The sequence below is a fragment of the Canis lupus genome, chromosome 21, assembly GCF_048164855.1.
Source record: "Canis lupus baileyi chromosome 21, mCanLup2.hap1, whole genome shotgun sequence".
Classification (NCBI taxonomy): domain Eukaryota; kingdom Metazoa; phylum Chordata; class Mammalia; order Carnivora; family Canidae; genus Canis; species Canis lupus.
The window spans coordinates 40,336,937-40,359,572 of record NC_132858.1 but is presented as its reverse complement, the minus strand read 5'-3'; the positions used below and the strand labels follow the sequence as shown (position 1 = coordinate 40,359,572).

Genomic DNA, 22,636 nt, shown 5'->3' with positions numbered 1-22,636 from the left:
TTGTTTCTCCCCCCTCATGCCTAGTGGTGGTCCTCATGTGTCCCTTCATAGTAGTTAGGCCTTTCATATTTTTTTAGTTGTAATTATGGAAACTGAAGAAAATGAAGATTTATAGTAACCTAAACTCTACCAGAAAAAAGAAACATGCTTGATTTTATTTTATTTTATTTATTTATTTTTTTACATGCTTGATTTTAAAAAGTGTATTTCATTTAGGAGAAGTCAAGTAAAGACATATCATGATTTTTTTTTTCTTTTAAGATTTTATTTAGTTAGAGAAAGCACATGTGTGCACACGAGCGGAGGGAAGGGCAGAGGAGAAGAGAGAAGCAGACTTCCCACTGAGTGTGGAGCCCAATGAGAGGCTCCCAAGGTGGGACTCAATCGCAGGACCCTGAGATCATGACCTGAGCCAAAGTCAGATGCTTAACTGGCTGAGCCACCCAGGTGCCCCAGCATTTTATGTTTTTTATATTAAATATTTATTTGAATAAAATGAAGTTTGAGTTATGATAGATATCATTGTATATTGAATGTACTTTAACAGATGTGAATATTACCAACTTAAAATCCTTAGATAAATATCTTCTATTTTTTTAGACCTATTTTTGAACTGATTTTATCAAATGCTTTTTTCTTTTTTTAAGATTTTATTTATTCACAGGAGACACAGGCAGAGGGAGAAGCAGGCTCCCTTGGGGAACCTGATGGGGGACTCAGTCCTGTGACCCTGGAATCATGCCCCAACTGAAGGCAGATGCTCAACCACTGAGCCACCCAGGCATCCCTCAAATGCTTTTAGATAATCTTTTTTTTTTTTTTAGATAATCATTTTTTAAAGCAAAATAACTCCATGCTTTGTAATCAAGATTGTATTTGGAGCATACTTTTTTACCCCTATAGAAATTAATTCAAGAAGATAAAAAGCATTTGAAAGTAAAAATCTTTTCCTTTTTTTCATAAAGAAGCTAGATTTTTGTGGAATTATTAATTTATTGAACTCAACTATCTTTGTTAGCCAAAAAACTGATTTTCTAAGTAATGAAAATTGGAGCATAAGATTACATATAAGTTAGGAATCAATAAACAGCAGATCACCGTCAAAGTATGGTATAATTTGAGTGTTTGGATCCTAAGAATAGTTATAGAACAAAACAGTTAATCATGTCTGCTCTGTCACCTTAGGAGATGTCAAAAAGAATATGGAGGAAAATAAAAACTTGTGTTGAAAATACAGAGGCATGTCCATAGATAAATTCTTAACTGGCATGCATAGGCCATTTGTGGCCACTCTGTAGGATAGTATACATATTGAGCTTGTTTTCTTACCCTTCCTTTTGGTATACTGATAATACTTTCTAAATATACTTCAGAAGATGACTGTTCACTTAACAGTGGTGTTTTGTGTGTATGTTTAATGTTTTTAATGTATATTCAACATGTTTTGCTCAGTAGTTTGTATGAAAATAGCCTTTTAAAAAAACCCTTAAAATTTCTCAATATATGGTTTTAAGTATGGCATATCTATTTTCCTTTAACTCTTATTTCCTCTTTGGGTTTCTGTAGGTATCTTAATGATGAGATAGATATATTCCACACCTTTTTATTAATTGAAAGCTAATGATTTCTTTGAAAATTCCCATAAAAAGACCTTGTCATTCCTATAAAGCAAACCCTTGTGTGACTGTCCTAGCTTTCATGGGTAACTGAAATGTCAATTAACCTAAAAGTTCTATGGAAATTCTAAGTAATTAGGTATGAAAATTTGCAAGTGGATGAGCTCCTTGATTAGGTTTTATAAATAAGGCTTATTAATATGCAAATAATTTGTTACACCTTGTAACTTTGCTGGATTTATTTGAAAGAAAAATTCAAATGGAATTGCTATTCTGATTAAGATTTTCAAATGCAAAGTTACTTTTATTTCTCTTTCTTTTACAGACTGACAGAAATGTGACTGTTCTGTTTCTCAGTGAAATTGTTTGGGAGAAGTTTCGTCCAAATACTGGGTGCTTTGAGCCATTTGTCTTGTATTTCCCTGATTATAGCATAGGTAAATTTTAAAACTTCATTTTGATAGATGATATTCACCAGAAGAGTTTTTGTTGTTTGAAAGATTAAGCTAGCATATTCAAATGCAATTCTTTGATATCTTAATCTGTTCAGGTGTGGTGCCAAACTCAAAATGTTATAGATCTGCACTTAGAGAGGTTTTATTTTGGAACTGTGAGGGGTTATTCTCATACAGTTACTAAAATTTTTTGAGTGTATTCCTCACATATTTGTGCTAATAATGGTGTATTATCACATTTTTTAATCATACTGATTACCATACTGGTAAGATGCATATATTATGATGGTAACATCTGTGTAAGTAAAAGTTAGACTAGGTTGGCAGAGCACATTTAAATTGTATAGAAATCTTTATTTACCATGTATTTGGGTTAAGTACTATGTGAAATGTGTCTTTTAACTTTGTAAATCTCATTTTATTTTTCGTTAGTGTTCCTCTTATAATACCAGCTGCCAGTTGTGTTTCTTATTTCTTTTTCGTTAGTATTTAATCTTAAATTTCATAGATCTTGATTATTTTTGTCTTTGGAAGAACACTGTAGCTTTTTGTGTTGCTGAATAGTTTTGTAGATTAGTATTGTGTTGTCCCTATACAAATAGGACACTTCTGATTCAGAGTTTATAAATGCGAAGCTTAAAGTGGTTACAAGGCTATTAAAAAATAGCATTTCTTGACCTTGGCCTCATTAACACTAGCCCTCTGAACTAATCAGCTGTGAACATTCATTGTTAAGATAAACACATTTTTGCCTATTTACACCCAAACAGCAATCAAATGACACATTCCTTTAGCTAATTAACTGAAATAGAAGAAAGGAACCCAAAATAGATGAAGGGAGCCCTTATTTTCAATAGTTTCTCTTCCATAAAAATTGTAAAAGAAAGGGGTAAGAAGAAAAGGAATAAATCAAAGGAATTCGTTTAAAATATTCCTTTGTATCTGTGTCATTACTGTTCAAAGTTAACTTTTTTCATGACCCTTTCAGGGTGTAAGTACTGGAAAACTATTTCGAATTTAAGAAAATTATTTTTTAAAAGCTGATTTTCTACATCTTAGTGAAGTATTAAAGCATGGCATAATTGTAGAATATGATTGAAAATTTTAGAAAGTAAAGATACAAAGCATCATAGATGGAGAGAATTTGGGGACATAGTTAAATAAAGTGATCTTGCCAATTTCAGAGAGTATAGCTTACTAGATTTTGAAGTATAATAATGGAGTCACATTTAATCTGATAATCTGATGATTTAATTTAGGTCCTTCTGTATGCCAAGATTTTTTTTTTTTAAAGCAAAACACTGTAATCACACAGAAAGGCATTCAAAAAGGAAACATTAATTGATAAACCAAATTGTAGTTAGAGTAAGCATGGAACCAGAGCAAAGGGATAATCTTAGTGGCTATGTCATCCAATCATAACTTGAATCACATACCATCTGTAAGAATATGATATTTGATGTTCAGAATGCCCTCTCTCAGCAGTGAATACTAGGGGCCCAGTTTGGAATTCTTGTTTCTGACCTCTACCACATACAGACTACTCATCTTTTGGTAAGGCTTTTTTTTTTTTTTTTTTTTTTTTTCCTTCTGGTGAATTATAATGTACTTCATCAGCTTTTTGGTTTGGTTTAGTATTGTATCATTCAGGATATATTATACTCCAGTAAGCACTCTGAAAATATCAGTGACGTAGCTTCCTATCTCACAACCTTTGTCTATTGTCCTGTGTTTTACTTCTACATTTATTATAAACCCTGTATTTTTTCAAAAGATTTTATTTATTTGAGAGAGAGAGAAGGAGAGCATGAGCAGGAGGAGAGCAAAGGGAAAGGGAGGGAGAGACTCTCAAGCAGACTATGCGCTGAGCATAGAGCTTGACTTGATCTCACCACCCTGAGATCATGACCTGAGCCAAAATCAAGAGTTGAACACTTAACTGTCTGAGCCACCCAGGTGCCCTATTATAAACGCCATATTAAATTATTTGGACTTGAAAGAAATAAAAAATCTTTTATTGTTTATCTTGCTTGAACTTCTTGGAAATATGAATTGTATAGTTTCATCGACTTTGGAAAATTTTCAGCCCTTATTTCTTCAAATACCTTATCTTTGTTACCTGTGCCCCCTTTCCTTTCCTGTTCCTGGGACTGCATTACATGTGTGTTAGACCACTTGATATTGTTTCACTGAATCTGTTTACTTACTTAAATTTTATTAAATCTTTCTTCTCTCTGTTTTATCAAGGATAGTTTTTTTCTGTCTTTAAGTTACTTTTTTTTCTACAAGTGTCTATTCTGTACTTAATCCCATCCAGTGGAATTTTTCATTATAGATCTTGTACTTTTGTTTTCCTTTGTATTTTTGAGATTTTGAGCATGTTTATAATAAGTTGTTTTAATATCCTTATCTATTGATTCCATGACCTCTTTCATTTTGGGTTTGTTTCTGTTGAGTAATTTTTATCTGTTATTGGTATTCATTATGTTACTTTGTGTATTTAGTAATTTCTTTTTATTTTTTCTTTTTTTTAATTTAAATTCAATTGGTCAACTTATAGTGTAACACCCAGTGCTCATCTCATGACATGCCCTCCTTAATGCCTATCACTCAGTTACCCTATCCCCCAACCCCACCTCTCCTTCTGCAACTCTTTTATAATTTTTTATTGAATAATAGATACTGTGGTTTTTGTTGTTATATGCAGGACATTTTTCTAGGTAGCACTTAAATTTCTTAAAGATATATCTGATTCTTTTAGGGCAGTTCTTAAGCTTTTTTGAAGGGATGTGCTGGAGTAATCTTTATTCCAGGGGTAATTTAAGCCTTCCTTCTAAGACATAGCCCTTTTGAGATCTCTACTTGGTTCTACAATATTTTGTGCATTCATTCTGACTGGTGGCAGTATGAATGATTTATAGTTCTGCATGAGCTCTGATAATTGTTTGATTGACACCTTTCCACTAATTGTTTAACCCCAGAAATTGTTCTTACTTGGCCTGTGGGGTTTTACTCTGTGCATATACAGATTGGTATTCAGACAAGACTCGGGGGATCCCTATGTAGATTTCTGGAGCTCTTTCTTTCCATAGCTCTTTCTCTCTTATACTCTACCCTGCACATTCTAACTGCCTTAAATAGCTCCCTCTACTCTGATCTGTATCTTCTCAACTTATTGGGATTAATGATTCCTTGGAACTTTCCTGTACCGTAGTTCTAAAATTACAGTTACCTCTTATTAGAAAGCCTGGCTGATGGCTCATTTGTTTCCTTTTTCTCAGATATCACAGTCCTTTATTGCCTGTTGTTTGAAGTCTGAAAATAGTGTTTTTCTGTATTTTGTCCAGTTTTTAGTTTATTACAGGAGAGTATTTCTGGAGCTTCTTACTTTTTCATGACTAGAAGCTGAAGTTCCTCTTCAAGTTAGAAATGATTGTTCTTTGTGTGTAAAGCTGTTCTTTGATAGTGTAATTTTAAGACAACAGGAGACCAATCAGATGGTTTCTCCTTCCCTTTTACTACCTGCTAGTGCACTATTTTTGGCTTCCTATTAGAGATAGCATTTTTCCGTAAGTTTGAACAGTCCCAGATAATTAGAGTTTCTATAATGTACGGTTGTACTCTGCAATTTTGCCTGTAGTCTAACTAAGCAGCTGGTTTATTTTTATAGCCACACAATGAGCTAACTCTTACAACACTTTCATCAGGATTGGGCCAGTGGTAGCACCTAATCAACTTTCACGTGAAGCACTTAGAGTCACCAATAAGGGTTATCTAGATAGAGATGTACAGGAGGATGTTAGGAGTGCAGTCTCAGCTGGAGACTGTTTTCCAGATTTCTGCACCCATGCATTTGTAGAGCACTTTTTTCGCCTACGTATGTTCATCTGACCAACCATTCATCCCTTCTATCTCCAAGTTTTAAGGCACCTTTTAGAAACTTTCAGGTATCCAGTATTTTCCCATGCATAGTTTTAAAAAGCTTAGTAACAATAAATTTAAAATGTCTTATTAGAATGTAAAAAATACATAGACTTCAAAGTTAAGTTTTGGACTTTGTGTATTTTTTTTTTCAGTGGTCATTATTTTAAAAATGCAGATCTAATAAGAGTCTCCCATCTAGAATCCCTGCAGGGTAATATTCCAAGGATGTGGCTAGGCTTTGAAATGTTGTTCTATGTTTTTTTTTGTTTTTTTTTTTTGTTGTTTTCCCTTCAGCAGCAGCCCTATCTAAAAGAGCCCCTTAATATAGCTATAAGTTTATATGTATCCAGTGATAGGCCATATATATTGTTTGATCTTGCACCTATATCTAATTGATGTAAGGAACAAGAGAGTGATAGAGTCAAGGGCTGATGGTAAATAGCATAGTGTCTATGGTAAAAATACTCACCTAAAGGGAACCCTAGTTAAAAGGAAATTGACTTGATCAGAAATCTTCTAAGACTTTTTACTTGTTAAGTATTACAAAAATCCTGAACCTGTGGAAAGAGGTTTAAAGTATTAGTCATAGGGAATCCCTGGGTGGCGCAGCGGTTTGGCGCCTGCCTTTGGCCCAGGATGGGATCCTGGAGACCCGGGATCGAATCCCACGTCGGGCTCCCAGTGCATGGAGCCTGCTTCTCCCTCTGCCTGTGTCTCTGCCTCTCTCTCTCTCTCTCTCTCTCTCTCTGTGACTATCATAAATAAATAAAAATTAAAAAAAAAAGGTTTAAAGTATTAGTCATAGTCAAAGAACTCCTAACCAAGGAGTCTAAAGACACCATTCATTGCACCAAGGACTCAGAGGGAATTATAATAAGGAATGAATGACTGATTTCATATACTATACCTGGGAAATTTTGAATAATGGGTGGTTGTTTCTCTTTTAATTTTAACTGTGCTTCTACAATATATTTCCAGCAGGATAAAAGAAAGTTTAGGGTTCTAAACCAATGATATTATATAAAGAGTTTAAGATAGAAGAGAAATAAAGATACCAAAGCTTTAGGCAGAAAACATGAATGATTGATTTAAAAAAATTTTTTTTAAATTTATTTATTCATTCAATCATAGAGACAGAGAGAGAGAGAGAGAGAGAGGCAGAGAGAGAAGCAGGCTCCATGCAGGGAGCCCGACGTAGGACTCGATCCCGGGTCTCCAGGATCACATCCCGGGCTGCAGGCAGCCCCCTAAACCGCTGCGCCACCTGGGCTGCCCCGAAAACGTGATTTATAAAAGGGGGAATGATAAAGTAACGATGATGATTTTCATAAAAACTTATGAATTCTTTTTATTTTTCAAAAAGTGAAGAGCACTTTCCAGTTTGGTGGTAGTTTGTGTAGTACTCTTGTTTTTTTTAGTTGATTTACTTGTAGGCAGGAAAATAAGTAGAATATATATTATTTTCACTCTTGATATTGATTTGCCTACAGGGATTCTTGAGATTTTCTTTAGATGTCATTGTTTAATATTTGTTTTAAGCAATTTTTAGTACCTCTTTTTGGAACATTAGATTCATAATTCTTTAACCTTAGTTTCAAAAGTTGTGTTATATTTCTAATCTTGTAGCAGTTTTCTTATTCTTTAATATTTGCTGGGCTTGTATATTTATTATTTTATACCTCTGTTGTAAAATGCTAGAAGATAACTGGGGTTCTGGGTTAATCCTTAAGTTCATTTTTGTCCTCTGAACAGGGAACCTTCAAAAGATCTTGTCACACGATCATCCTCCAGAGTATTCAGCTGATTTCTATGCTGCCTACATTAATATTCTTCTTGGAGTTTTCTACACTGTCTGCCGAGATTTGAAAGAGCTCAGATACCTGGTGAGTGAGCATTTTACTTTTTAAAAAAGCACATCTTTTAATATTTTTCCACATAAAAATGGTGTGAGGTAGGCTAGCCGCTGAAAATTTATTCTGGAAATATGGATAGGCTTTTTGAAGCTAACATTAAGTAGGTGGGTGTCTGTGCCTTAATTCAAACTTCAATCTGATCAGAAAGCCTTCATTCATTTTTAGTTCTATCTTTTCACTCTTCCTTAAGAGTGTTTTTGTTTCCTTTTTTCTCTTTTTCTAATTGCAGAAAATGTAAGACTTCATTAAAATCAAAATGAAGAGAAATAGAAGATGTAAAAGCTTAATAAGTAATTGTCTTTTAATTTTTTTGTAACATTTCTTTCAGGTTTTGTGTATGTAACAGTCGTGGTCTGGCGTCTAGATGAACTTGAGGATAGTCAGAAGCCTTAATTACAGGTCTTTCATGAGCTACTGACCTTGAATTAGTACTTTACATAAGGGGTTACTTTTAATATTTATATAAGTTTACTTAAAAAGTTATTTAAAAGAGCAGAAAGCTATTTATATTGCATAGGTAATTTGGAAAGTAATCATTTAATTTTTCTTTGATCTTTCTACTTTTTAATTGGATGTGAAGGGGAGGGGGCAAGAATATCTTGTTTCCTTTTTAGAAATGTTCCATTAATACTAAGCTTTTATCTACATGTAAGAGAAAGTAGTAATATATCTTAGGCTGGAAAACCTTTATTTTAAAATAAACGGATTCTATAGATCTTAGCACATTTTCTTTTACTTTTTGCACTGAAGAGTCACTTAGAGGGATTCAGTATGTGTTTGAATGTGTGTTTGAGACAGAATGTAGAAGAAGGTGCCCGTTTAAAATTGTGTTCACATTTAGTATGTTTTCTAAGTTTTAGATTTTAGGCTTCTTCTGATTTAAATGTAGCTATTAAGTGTCTTTTCAGTAGGGAAGAAACAAGAGACAAGCTGTTCTAGTTCAAGCTCATCACTAACATCTGTCCAGCAGTTGAACGTCTTGGATCCCTGGTGCCCAAAAGGGCTTACAGAGAGGAGGGAGGGTCGGTACACAGTCCTTGTATAAGGTGGAGTCACAGGAAAATACTCCTCCATCACCTGGGATGTAACTCGCAGTTAACACAACTTAGCACTGATGTCCTTGAATCCTGTAGGAATCTGTCCTGGAAGATTGTCCCATGGACGTTTGGAGTGTGGGAAGATGTGGGTTCCGGGCTGCAGGATGGTGAAGGCAGCTGGCACCGAGTTTTCTGCCTTGCACATAACTCACCTGTCTCACATGCCGCTGACCAACCCAGCATAATTCTACTTCTAATGGTCATGACTCTCAAATCTGAAATTCTTTCATGTATTTTTCAAACTATTATTATTATTTTTTATGAGCAAGAATTGTCACAATTCTGAAATGGTTGCAGATTTGTCCCCTTGGTCTCTGTTGACTCAAGAGGACAGTATACACCAATGTGTTTCTATACATATTAGTTATTTTTACTTATTTATGATATGATTGTATGCTAGGCAAAAATGGTCCCTGAGAACTAAAATGAATTAGATTATAAAATTTTGCGAATAAAGAATCATGGGGTCTGGCTTCACAACATAGTTTCATAAGTATTATAATACAACTACCTCTTAATAATAGCCAGTTTTATTGAGTACTTATTGTGCACTGGCCACTGTTTTAAGCCTTTTACCAATATTGACTCAATTCTTGTAACAACCCTCTGAAGGAAGGCATTATCACGAATTTTCATTTTATAGATGAAGAAACACAAGATGAGTCATTTACCAGCCGTATGTTCTTGGCAAGTTAACCTTTTTGAACTTGAGTTTTCTATTAAGTAGGTTTAATACCTGCCTCAGAATTTTGTGAGGTTAAAAAAATCACACACACACAGAAGCAAACACATGTAAAATGCCTGATAGCTGAAGGAGATCAGTTAATTTTAGTTCTTTTCCTCCCTCTGTTGAGCAGAGGTTCATAGACCTAAAATCTATTGTAATCTTACTGTCTTCAATGACATCAACCATGGCTTGGCTATGGAGACTGCTCACCAAAACTGCTGTAGGATTTTGCATCATATTAAAGTCATGTTATTAAAGAAATATGAAGTTTGAAGGATGACCTGTCAGAACAGCTATCATTCTGTTGATTGCCAGGTTTGGTTTGAGAGATGGCTGGGTGAGTGGGTGTCCTTCATCATTCTTTTATATCTTCATACTGATTGATTTATGAATGAGGTTGTCTTTTCCACATAGAGAAGAGCTATTTTTTGGTGAAAGGTACTTAAGGGGGAAGCACAGAGTCTTCAATTAGGAGAAATAACTTAGTTTGGTTTGTTTTCCTTTTATTTTTTCTTGTTTTTTGATTAAAGTATAGGATATATAGAGAAGAGCACAAAGGGTGCCTGCATGGCTCAGTGGGTTAAGTGTCCAACTTTCGATCTCAGCTCAGGTCTTGATCTCAGGTCATAGTTCAAGTGCTACTTTGGGCTTCATACTGGCTGTGGAGCAGAGTTTAAGGAAAAAAAAAAAGTAAAGCACAGCACAGAAACAATACATATATATCACAGTGAATTATCACAAAATGGAAACATATGTAAACATAATCCAGATCAAAAAGTAGAAAATCCAAGGAACCCACTTCATGCTTCCTCCCAATCTCTACCTCTTCTTCCCTCCCCAGAAGTAATCAGTATCTTTGCTTTGAACATTAAAGGTTGGTTTTGCCTGTTTTGGACTTTATCTAAATGGAAACATATAATATGCATTCTTTTTTATCTATCTACTTTTGCTCAACATTTTGAGATATTCATCCATGTTAAATGAAGCTGTGGCATATTTTAAGTGGTCTCGTAGCCATCTTTAGACTTGGGGTGAGCAAGAAGCTGTATTTAGCTAGCTTTTCCAGTTGGGCTTTTACTGGATACCTTTATTTTTGGCCTTGAATAATTAAGAATTCTTTTTGTATTACAACCATGTTCAGTGGTATTGGCATGTTAATAGTTTGCTCTCATTAGTCTATTAGATACAGTATTTATAAGATAAAGAAAGTATTGGATAGTTTTAAATTTAAAGATTTCAGAAGCAATTTCTAATTTACAAAAAAAAACTGCAGGTACAATAAAAAGAACTTTTCCTTCTTTTTTTTCCCCAGATAACCTGAGCTAAGTTTGTGATGTGATGCCCCCCTTTGACCCCAAATACTTTAGTGCGTATATGTGGAAGGCATTCTTCCACATAACTACAGTACAACCATCAAAATGAGAAAGTGGCCTTATTGCTTCAACCTAATTCAAACCCTATTCAGTATTTGCCAGTTGTCACAGTAATGTACCTGGGAGCAAGAGTCCAGTTCAGGATCACAAACTGCATTTAGTTGCTGTGTTTCTTGAACTTTCATCTGGAAGAGTTGTTCAGTCTTCGACTTTCATGGTCTTGAGTGAGACCTTTGAAGATTACAGGCCAGTTGTTTTGTGGAATCAACTTCAATTTGGATTTGTCTAATGTGTGCTTGTGGTCAGATTCAGGTTATGCATCTGACAGGAATATCACAGAAATGATGCTTTGTTCTCATTGCAGCTTATCAGATGTTACAGGATTTCATTTTGTTTTGTAACTGATAATGTTCACTTTGATCATTTGGTGAAGATGGTATTTTTTTCTCCTTTTTGTGGGGAAGTACCTTTAAACCTTATAAATACCTTACTCTTCATCATATCTATCTGGCTTCAAGATATCCTTATTTAAGATTAGGGTAGTTACCAGGTGGGTGACACCTAATCACATGAGCATTTTAAAAGCAGAATTTTCTGTGGCTGACCAAAGAAGGGGAAGTCAGAGATTGGAAACATACTTTAACTTCTCTGTAAGGTGGGGATGATAATAATGTCTACCTCATTGGTTCATTTAGAGGATTTTATTTTTTAAAGATTTTATTTATTTATCCATGAGAGACACAGGTAGAGGGAGAAGCAGGCTCCCTTTGGTGATCCCAGGACCCCAGGTTCACACCCTGAGCAGACACTCAACCATTGAGCCACTCCGGTGCCCCTCATTTAGAGGATTAAATGAATTAATGCATGTAGTAAGGCATCCATTGCTTGATTAATGTTAATACAAATGTTCTCAGTTCTGATTTTTATTTCTCTAATGTTTCAGAGATGAAATGTAGTCTTAAAAAGGCAGAAGAGTTCAGAGATTATTTCTCTGTGACCTTGGAATATTGGAATATGTCTTTACATTTGTACTTGAACATGTGTATTATTAGCTTTCTGTGGCTGTATAACGAAATGCCATGAATTTAGTGGCTTGAAGCAATACACGTTTATTAGCTGACAGTTCTGTAGGTCAGAAATGCAGGCACTGTTGCTGGTTTCTGCTCTGGATGTCACTGATGAAATTAAAGTTTTGGCTAAACTGTATTCTCATATTGAGGTTCTGGGAAAAATAGCTTCCAGGTTCATTCAGACGACAGAATTTGGGGGTTTTTTGGCTGTAAGAATGAGGTCTGAAGCTGTCCTGCTGGCTGTCAACCCAAGTCTCAGGCCTCTTAGAGAGCGCCTGTATTCTTGGCATGGACCTACCCATTTATCAGCCAGCAAGGGTTTATTGAATCCTGTACTCCTAATCTCTGATTTCTGTGACTGGCCAGAGAACACTCTCTGCTTTTGAAGGGCTTGTGTGGTTAGGTCAGACTCATCTGATTGTCTTTCTCCCATAAATAGTACAGTCTTTGAGACTTTGATTACATCTACAAAATTCTTTTATAGCAGTACCTAAATTAGTGTTTGAATAACTGGGAGAAGGTGTGCCTGTCTGTCAGGGGCTGACAGTCTTGGGGAACTATCTTAGAGTTCTGCTTACTATAATATACATGTATTAGATGAGGTTTTTTTTCTTTTTTTAAGTTTTTATTTGAGTAATCTCTGCATCCAACATGGGGCTCAAACTCACGATTCTGAGATCAGGAGTGACACACTCTTCCGACTGAGCCAGCCAGGTGCCCCATCAGATGATTTTCTAATAAATAATTTCAAATAGAATAATGACGTTTTAGTGAAAATCTCCCTGAGGAAGAGTTGGAAGTTTCCTAAATTGCCTATCTCTGTCTTGTGGCAGCTTAGTCACTATTCACAATGGATCTTAAAGCAATGTAAGTTTTCCTTGGCAATATGGGAAGTAGTTTTTTCACCTGGATCAGGGTTCAATAATATTGCACCCTCAGTTGGGACGCCTGGGTGGCTCAGTGGTTAAGTGTGCAACTTTGGCTCAGGGAGTGATCCTGGGTCCTGGAATCAAGTCCCACATCAGGCTCCCTGCATGGAGCCTGCATTTTCCTCTGCCTATGTCTCTGCCTCTCTCTGTGTGTCTCTCGTGAATAAATAAATACAACCTTTAAAAAAATTGCACCCTTATTGATTTAGAAATAAATTCCCAGAACATCTCATAAATCCATGATCATGAATTCAGGGACTGGAATCTGTCTGTAGGCAAATTACTCGGCTGATAAATGAGTATCAGAAGAGTGCAAATGTCAGGAATAAGTGAGATAATAGGTGGCCATAACTAATAATTATCATACTATACTTCTCCTGTTAATATTATGAGCATGATCATTTGCTGAGCACATGGTCATTTCTTAAAGTTATGCCTCTGTCTTGCCTACCGTGCAACCCCTTTTCATGAATGTGACCAGGTAAGAGTATAATATATACTTAAGGTTTAATGGAGAGATAAATGGGAGGAATGTTCCGTGGGAGTGAAAATTTATTATATAAAAAAATTATCTAAAAATTATATCTGCCTGGGCTTTGGAATTATTATTTTTTTTATTTTATTAGCAGCCTTTTTATTTCCATTCTCTGGGTAGTTGGGAAGACAGTTTAAAATACCAGTGGACCTGAAGTTAGATTTGCTGTAAGTAATCCTAATACAAGGCAGTAAGATTCGCTTATATTTGAGGATTTATATTGGGCATAATATTGGAGAGCACATTTGAATGTTAATAGTCAAAGGTGTGAAAATAATTATTTTTTAAAGATTTTATTTATTTATTTGGGATAGAGAGCACAAGCAAGGCAGAGGGAGAAGCAGACTCCCTGCTGAGCAGGGAGCCCGATGTGGGACTCCATCCCAGGACCCCAGGATCATGACCTGAGCCAAAGGCAGACACTTAACTAACTGAGCCACCTAGGCACCCCATGAAAATTATTTTGTATTTGGACAGATTATTTTGTCAATTGCCTTTTTTAATGAGGTCTAGGATTTATAGATTTCCTTAGATACAGAGCTTGTATTTGGATAGTTAAGGGTACTCACAATTATAGTTTTAATATACTCAGCAAGTTCTTATGGAATGACATGGGGGAAAATACTAACTTACTAAAGTAAAACAGGAAAATAGTCTCCTAAAATTATCTTCATTACCTCTTTACTGCTATTTGTAAATGATTAAGTATATATTTTAATGTTTGGGCCAAGAAAAAAAAAAAGCAGTTACTCAATTTGTTTACCAGTTACTCCTGATATTGTGACATGTTACTGAATTATGAAGCAGTGTTCTGATCTGAAAACCTGAAACTAAGTTAAGAAAGTTGGCCTCTCTACACTTAATATTAACAGAGTTTGGAAGATTTTTCTACCCTAAACAGTTGCTTTTTATGGAGTAAAATAGGAAAAACTGTTTAAAGGATTAGTTCTCAGCTCCCTCTTACCTTCTAGATTTGAGGTTGGATAGTTAATACATTTACATCTCTCTTTCACCAGGCTTTATTATGGAATCATTTAAGTAAGAAATACTTGCAATCAAGTTCATAGTAATAAGTGACAGCAGTGTGTTTTTATCCGTTTCCTCAAACTACCTCTCAGTAGAATTCCAGTGTTGATTCATGAAAAATTATTAAGTAATTATGATTAGTTAGTGCTTCTTGGGGGTGCCTGGGTGGCTCAGTAGGTTAAGCATCTGCCTTCAGCCCAGCCTTCAGCTCATGTACCCAGGGTCCTGGGATGGAGCCCAGTGTTGGGCTTCCTGCTCAGTGGGGAGTCTGCTTCTCCTTCTGCCCCTCCCCCCTGCTCATGTTTGTGTATGCTCTCTCTCTATTTGGAAATAAGAGTTAGTACTTCTCAGACTTTGGAATACATAGATTTTTGGAGAGATTGTTAAAACATGGATCCTGGATCTCATTCTTAGAGATTCTGATCTAGTATGCCTGGCATGGTGCCAAAAACTTGAATTTATCGTCGTTTCAGGTGGTATTGCCAATCTCATAATTTTGAATTGTACTGAATGAGATGATGTTTGTTTTGTGAGAATGTTCAGACCTTAGAAAGTAACAGGTTAATTATTTGGGCTAGTGGTATTGTGTGTTTTATGGTCCTTTGCAACAGAATTATAAACTAAAATGACAAATTACGCTTTACTATATTACTTTATATCTAGAAGCAAATACATTAGGATTTAGTCAATTCAGGAGTATTTTACATGTTTTACTGTCATTTTCGATATTTGTTTTATTGTTGTAATAAGCTATAATAATATTTTACTTTAATTATATTGAAATAAAATTGCCTACATTCTAATAAACATTTTACTTGAAAATAATTCCCAGTTGTGGTAGATAAGTGCTTTTTCTCTTTTTTTCCTTTTATTTACAGGCAGTGCTTAATTTTCCTAAATATTGTGAACCTGTGGTTAAAGGAGAAGGTAACTATGTAATTTTACTTCTTAATATTTGTTTTGAAGCAATTTCTGTAAGATCTGAATTTTTGAAATTTTTCTGTCTTTTGGGGTAGCAAATGAACGTGATACTCGCAAACTCTGGAGGAATATTGAACCTCATTTGAAGAGAGCTATGCAGACTGTTTATCTCAGGGAAATATCAAGGTAATTTTCTGTTTAGTGTGTATAATATTTTTATCTTTAGTTTGGATGTTTTTTCTACTAAACTGTATATGTTTTCCTTCACCTTCTTCACATTAGGAAAACATGAGTTTTGAATCGTTTCTTCTTACTTTTGGAAGGACAGTTTTTAACCAGTATATCACACAGTTTGGAGCAAGGCATATATCTCACAATTGCTGTTTTTTTTGTTTTTGTTTTTGTTTTTTTTAAGTCTGGAAAGCTACAGAAAAATCAGCTTTAGCTTTGTTTTTTATATTTGTGTTAGATATTTGAATAGGTTTAATGAAAACTTGATTATTAGAGCAATGTGTAAATCAAGTTGTAGGTCTACACTTGTCTTATTAGAACTTCATAGGTAGTGAAACTACTCAGGAGATATGGTAGCATTTAGTGCAGTGGGAAGAACGGGGTTTTGATTTCTATTTCAGCCATTTTCTGCCTTGTGTGATCTTAGCAAGTCACCTAGAAACCTCTAGGCCTCAGCTTCCTCCTCTCACAGTTCTTCCAAAATTTAAAGGATGTGTGTGAAAATGTTTTGTGAATGATACAGTGTCTTACAGGTGAGTAAGCCTCAGTTACAAAACAATATAGGAAATTTAAAAACATCAACAACACAATCTACTTTTCTCACTGGTCAGTACAGTAGTGTTATGATTTTTCTTTCATAAATACCTTAATCTGTAATTACTTTTCATACTAACTTTGCTTTTCATTTAATTAACTGATTAGGGTGGCTGGGTGGCTGACTGGGTGGCTCAGTTGGCTAGGTGTCTGCCTTTAGTTCAGGTCATGATTCTTGGGTCCCTCTGCCCCTGGAACTGAGCCCTGGATCTGGGGCCCTGCTCAGCAGGGCGCCTGCTTCTCACTCTCCCTCTGTGCCTCGAGCCCTGCTGTGCTTTCTCACTCTCTCTCAAATAAAATCTTAAAAAACAATTAGCTGATTAGACTATAATTCAGGGAGAAATTTACGTTTTTAAATAAATAGAAACATTACAAAGGTACTGTTGTTCTCTTCAATAATAAAAAGTCATTTGATGATTTTTGGAAGTCACAGAGTAGAAAAGCTTATGATCTGTTCTTTTAAAGGTAGGAAACTTTGGATGCTTGTTAAAATGATTTTACATGATAATGAAAGTACTTAGAGTTTCCTGTAGGGTAGTGATGGCCACATATCCAGTTTTCTTCACAAGGTCAATAAGAGCAGAGGTACTCCTGGGTGTCTCAGTGGTTGTGTGTCTGCCTTTGGCTCAGGTTGTGATCCCGGGATCCTGGGATCGAGTCCTGCATCAGGCTCCCTGCGTCTGCCTATGTCTCTGCCTCTCTCTGTGTGTGTTTCCCATGAATAAATAAATAAAATCTTTAAAAAAAAAAATCAATAAGGAGAGCAGATAAAATCACTCATAACTCTTGCCTGCCTTATAACTAGGAGACTATGGAGTTAACTACAAACTTCAATTTATATGTAATTAGTGAAAGGAAGGCAGGGGAGCCAGCTCTGGAGCTCATGCTGATGTAAAACATTAGGCAGTGACTGCAAGGAGAGGACAGAGGAAGTAGGAGATGGGGTCACTAGTAGTGGTGAAAGACAGATGAAATCACTTTAGGATTTTTGGACCGGTCAGTGAGTTTTGGCTTCAATGTAAAGTCACCAGCCTCATTGGCCCCTTATAAGAGAGTCAGCTCTCTAACTCCAAAAGTCCTAGATGGCATCTTCTGATAGAAGGCTGTTCCACCTAAAATGAAAATCTGTTGCTTAGTGCAGCCATCATTCACAATCTTAGCCGGATCTGGAATAACGCTGCAGCTTTTATGTCAGCACCTTCTGCTTCACCTTGCACTCTTATGGAGACGGCTTCTTTCCTTAAATCTCATGAACCAACTTGTTTTTCTTTGGCTTTCTCTCCTCTCTCAGCCTTCATAGAGAGTTAGGGCCTTGCTCTGGATTATGCTATGGCTTCAGGGAGTGTTGTGGCTGGTTTGATCTTCTGTCCAAACCATTAAAATATTCTCCATATCAGCAGTAAAACTGTTTTGGTTTCTTATCATTTGTGTGTGCACTGGAGTAGCACTTTCAGTTTCCTTTAAGAACTTTTTTTTTGCATTTACACTTTGGCTAACTGTTGGTGCAAGTGGCCTAGCTTTTGCTTCCTCACTAAGCTTAATCATTTCTAACTGGTGATTTAAAATGAGAGACCGGGACTTTTCCTTTCACTTGAACACTCAGAGACCATTGTAGGGTTATTAATTGGCCTAATTTCAATATTGTTGTGTCTCCGGGAATAGGAAGGCCCAAGGAGAGGAGGAGATGGGGGAATGGCCAGTCCATGAGCATTAAAGTTTGCCACCTTCTGTGGGTGTGGTTGGTGACCCCCAAAACAATTAGAATAGTAATATCAAAGATCACTGATCACAGATCACCATAAGAAATAATAAAAATGTTCTTTTATCCATTCATCTTTCGATGGACACTGAGGCTCCTTCACAGTTTGGCTATTGTGGACATTAGAAACGACAAATACCCACCATTTGCTTTGATGTGGAGGGAACTGGAGGGTATTATGCTGAGTGAAATAAGTCAATTGGAGAAGGACAAACATTATATGGTCTCATTCATTTGGGGAATATAAAAAATAGTGAAAGGGAATAAAGGGGGAAAGAGAGAAAATGAGAGGGAAATATCAGTGAGGGTGATGGAACATGAGAGACTCCTAACTCTGGGAAATGATCAAGGGGTGGTGGAAGTGGAGGCAGGCGGGTGGGGGGTTGGGGTGACTGGGTGACGGCCACTAAGGGGGGCACTTGACAGGATGAGCACTAGGTGATATGCTGTATGTTGGTAAATCAAACTCCAATAAAAAAATTTTTTTAAAATAAAGAAATAGGGATCCCTGGGTGGCGCAGCGGTTTGGCGCCTGCCTTTGGCCCAGGGCGCGATCCTGGAGACCCGGGATCGAATCCCACATCGGGCTCCTGGTGCATGGAGCCTGCTTCTCTCTCTGCCTGTGACTCTGCCTCTCTCTCTCTCTGTCTGTGACTTAAATAAATAAATAATAAATAAAATATTTAAAAAAAAATAAAAAAAATGATAAAAATGAAAACATTTGAAATAGGGGGTGCTTGGGTGGCTTAGCTGGTTAAGTGTCTGCCTTTGGCTAAAGTCATAATCGAGCCTGCTGAGCAAGGAGCCTGCTTCTCCCTCTCCTTCTGCCATTTCCCTCACTCATGCTCTCAATCTCTCTCAAATAAATCTTTAAAAAAAACTGAAATAGTATGAGAATTACCAAAATATGACAAAGAGACATGAAGTGAGCAATTTTGGGAAAAATGGCACTGATAGACTTATTGATGCAGGGTTGCCACAGACCTTCCATTTGTAAAAAATGCACTATCTGCAAAGCACAGTGAAGTGAAGCATGGTAAAATGAAGTATCCCTGTATTTCCATAATTTTCAGCTATGCTTGCAGGTTTGAAAAAATACATTCAGTTTGATTTGGGATATTTAGTCCTGGTCTGACATTTATTTTTAAATTAGTATTTTAAGGGCAGAGTTACAGAGTTGAGAAGGTCCTTAGAGATCATTGCATCTAACTGCCTTATTTTTTGGTGAGAAGGTTATTGATTTATTCAAGGTCATACAGCTACAACTTGTCTTTCAGGGCAGGTTTTTTCCTTGCACTGTAGTATATTTCCTAATGAATTTGATTTGTCATATCATTACTTCATATTCTTAATAATATTTGAGGCCGTTTAATAGTTTTAATGGTAAGATCAGAGGGAGATAGTGGAAATGGCATGAACTTTATAGGCATTCTACAAGGATTCAGTTCTTAGCTTCATTACTGACTGGCTGGGTGTTCTGGGGCCTGGGGCAACTTAACCTATGGTCTTCAACTTTCTATTTTTTTTTAATAGTTTATAAGATTTTACTTATTTCAGAGAGAGAAAAGGAGCAAAGGGAGGAGCAAAGGGAGAGGGAGGAGCAGGCTCCCTGTTCCACAGGAAGCGCAATGTGGGACTCGATCCCAGCACCCTGAGATATGACCTGGGCCGAGGGCAAGAACTTTAACTGACTGAGCCACCCTAGTGCCCCCTATTTCAAATTTTTTCATTTTTATTGTCTCTTATGGTGATCTGTAATCTGTGATCTTACCATTTTAATTGTTTTGGGTACACAAACTGTACCCATAGAAGATGGTTGCATCTGATACGCTCACTGGAGCATTGGGAGTTTTACTGAAGGATAGGTGATATTTATTTATTGGTACTTTTTGGTAGCTTCAGAATTATGATCAGGAAAAGAGATTAAAAAATTATCATTTGGGGGACCTGGGTGGCTCAGTGGTTGAGCGTCTGTCTGCCTTTGCCTCAGGTTGTGATCCTGGGGTCCTGGAATTGAGTCCCACATCGAGCTCCCTGCAGGGAGCCTGCTTCTCCCTCTGCCTGTGTCTCTGCCTCTCTCTGTGTGTCTCTCATGAATAAATAAATAAAATCATAAAAATCAGCATCTGGATATTGCTATGTAAGTTTATATTGTTCTAATACTCACTAAATGATTTCATTGAGGTATCAACATGTACAGTTACATGTATATATTGTCTTATTTATAAGGAGATAGACTGTTTCCTTCAATCAAAAAATTTAGTTTTTCTAGAATTCTTTTAAGTACAGTATATTGATTTTTATATATATTTTCAAACCATTACTGCTCTTCTATTTTCTTTCAGTTCACAGTGGGAAAAGCTACAGAAAGATGACACAGATCCAGCACAACTGAAAGGTATCAAAGGAAGTATTGAGACAGTGAACAGAGACATTTCTTTAATTACTAATAATCAAGATACTGAAGTTAATACTAAAGATAGCATCAGTCAATAAATAGTGTTACAGAAAAGAATTTACAAACTACGATGATACTTTAATTAATGATTTTCTCTTAAATGAAGCTCCAGTTTATGAGAGGAAATAATTTGAATACCAATTTTACATTTTCTAAATGTTGGATTATATCATGTAGAAATTAAGCAGTTTAATTTCTTTAAGTGCTTTTGTTCAGTTGGGTGACACAGTTTTATCATATATGTATTTCTTGAGTTTTATGTTAACTCAGTTTAGGGGTTGCATTTCTATTGGTTATATTTAAAACTGCTTTGTGCTTTTGTTTTCTTTAAAGAAGCTATTACTTTGGATTTATCCCAATAGAACAACTTTACTTAAAAAAATGAGCGAGTATCTAAAATACTCTTATTTTAAAAAGTAGATCACTGGCTAGTGATTGAAAGAAATAGTGTGAAATTAAGTGGTGTTGCAGTTCTTTTTACCTATTTTGGTTTCTAAGTGCCCTAGATGCTATATAAGTAATTTTCAATTGTGTGTTCTAGTAGAAAGAAATAGATGCTGGGCATTAGAAAATCTCAGTAATTGGTCCCTAACTGTATGACCTTGAGCCCAACTCAGTGTCTGCATCTAAAATGAACAGAAAGGTGCCTAGGTGGCACAGTCGCTTAAGTGTTTGACTCTTAGTTTCAGCTCAGGTTATGATCTCAGGATACTAGAATTGAGCCTCCCATATCAGACTCCATGCTCAGCATGGAGCTTGAGATTGTCTCTCTCCCTTTCCCTCTACCTCTCACACTTGTGCTATTTCTCTCCCTCTCTAAAATAAATAGATCTTTTAAAAAATAAAATGAGAAGAATATCTAAGTTACTGTGAAGATTTAGAGATGCCTCGGTAATAAGGTGGCACCTCACAGTGTCTAACACATACTAGATATTCAGTAAACATCAGATTCCTAACTTTTCTGTAAACATCAGTGCTATTTGACCTTTGTTTTTCTTATGCATTCAGTTATTTCCTTTGTATGGAGTACCGTAGGGACACACACACATACAAAACCGTATTAGATGTGATTTCTTCAGTAAATAGTATAGCTTGGTAAGAAATAAAATTTACGTACAATTAACTTAATACAAGGTATAAAGTTACATGAGTCATAAGAGAAATTCACAAAGTAGGAATTCATAGGGATAGATTTTTCTATTTTGGTATGATAGAAAAGCAGCAGGGAAAGTTTAATGGAAAGTGTGGCTTTGAAGGGAAGAATGGGTAGGATTTAGGCTTCTGAATAGGAGAAGCTAAGCAAAAATAATAGAATGAACAAGCATATGATTGATAGTAATGTTTATCACCACTGCCGGTGCATTTTAATGGCACTTTAAACTCGGAGAGGAGGTGATTTTTACCAGGGAACACCATACAGAAGTCAAAAGATCAGTGAGAAAAGATAAGAGATACTTAAAATCTAATAGTAGTTTATTAAATGCCTTCATAAGGACGCCTGGGTGGATCAGTGGTTAAGCATCTACCTTCAGCTCAGAGTATGATCCCAGAATTCTGGGATTGATTGCCGCATTGGGCTCCCTGCAGGGAGCCTGCTTCTCCTTCTGCCTTTGTCTCTGCCTCTCTCTCTGTGTCTCTTCTTGAGTAAATAAATAAAATCTTTAAAAAAAAAAAGGCTTCATAAAAGATTTTTGTTACATAGGTCTCTCGGCATATACTCATGTGGAACTTCCATATTACTCTAAGTTTATTCTAATTGCTGCATACCTCGCTTCATACAATCCAGCAAGAACTGACAAGAGGTTCTTCCTTAAGGTAGTTATTAATTCTTTTTACTTTGTTTTCAAAGAGTCCAGGAGTGTTTTGAAGTTTCTAAACACCTCTAAGTTTTTCAGGGGCAGAGATTAGATTGCTAATATATACTTATTATATTTAGCACTTATTCTTCAAAGACTTTAAATTATGGTCACAGCCTAAATGGGGGAAGTAGGTAGTTTCACAGATGAGT

The 22,636-nt window shown here is 36.0% G+C and overlaps 1 protein-coding gene across 4 annotated transcripts in view; it reads left to right on the top strand.

Moving 5' to 3' along the window:
• Positions 1–22,636, top strand: part of ORC5 (origin recognition complex subunit 5) — a 131,880-nt gene that overhangs the window by 14,796 nt on the left and 94,448 nt on the right. For all 4 annotated transcript variants that reach the window (XR_012014162.1, XM_072791485.1, XM_072791487.1 and 1 more), the window contains exons 5-10: positions 1,942–2,053; positions 7,748–7,878; positions 15,544–15,592; positions 15,682–15,772; positions 20,516–20,568; positions 22,331–22,443. Coding sequence is in view for 3 of the 4 variants with exons in the window: in XM_072791485.1 (XP_072647586.1) it covers positions 1,942–2,053; positions 7,748–7,878; positions 15,544–15,592; positions 15,682–15,772; positions 20,516–20,568; positions 22,331–22,443 (549 nt within the window). In the remaining variant the exon portion in view is untranslated. The remainder of the gene's footprint in view (positions 1–1,941; positions 2,054–7,747; positions 7,879–15,543; positions 15,593–15,681; positions 15,773–20,515; positions 20,569–22,330; positions 22,444–22,636) is intronic.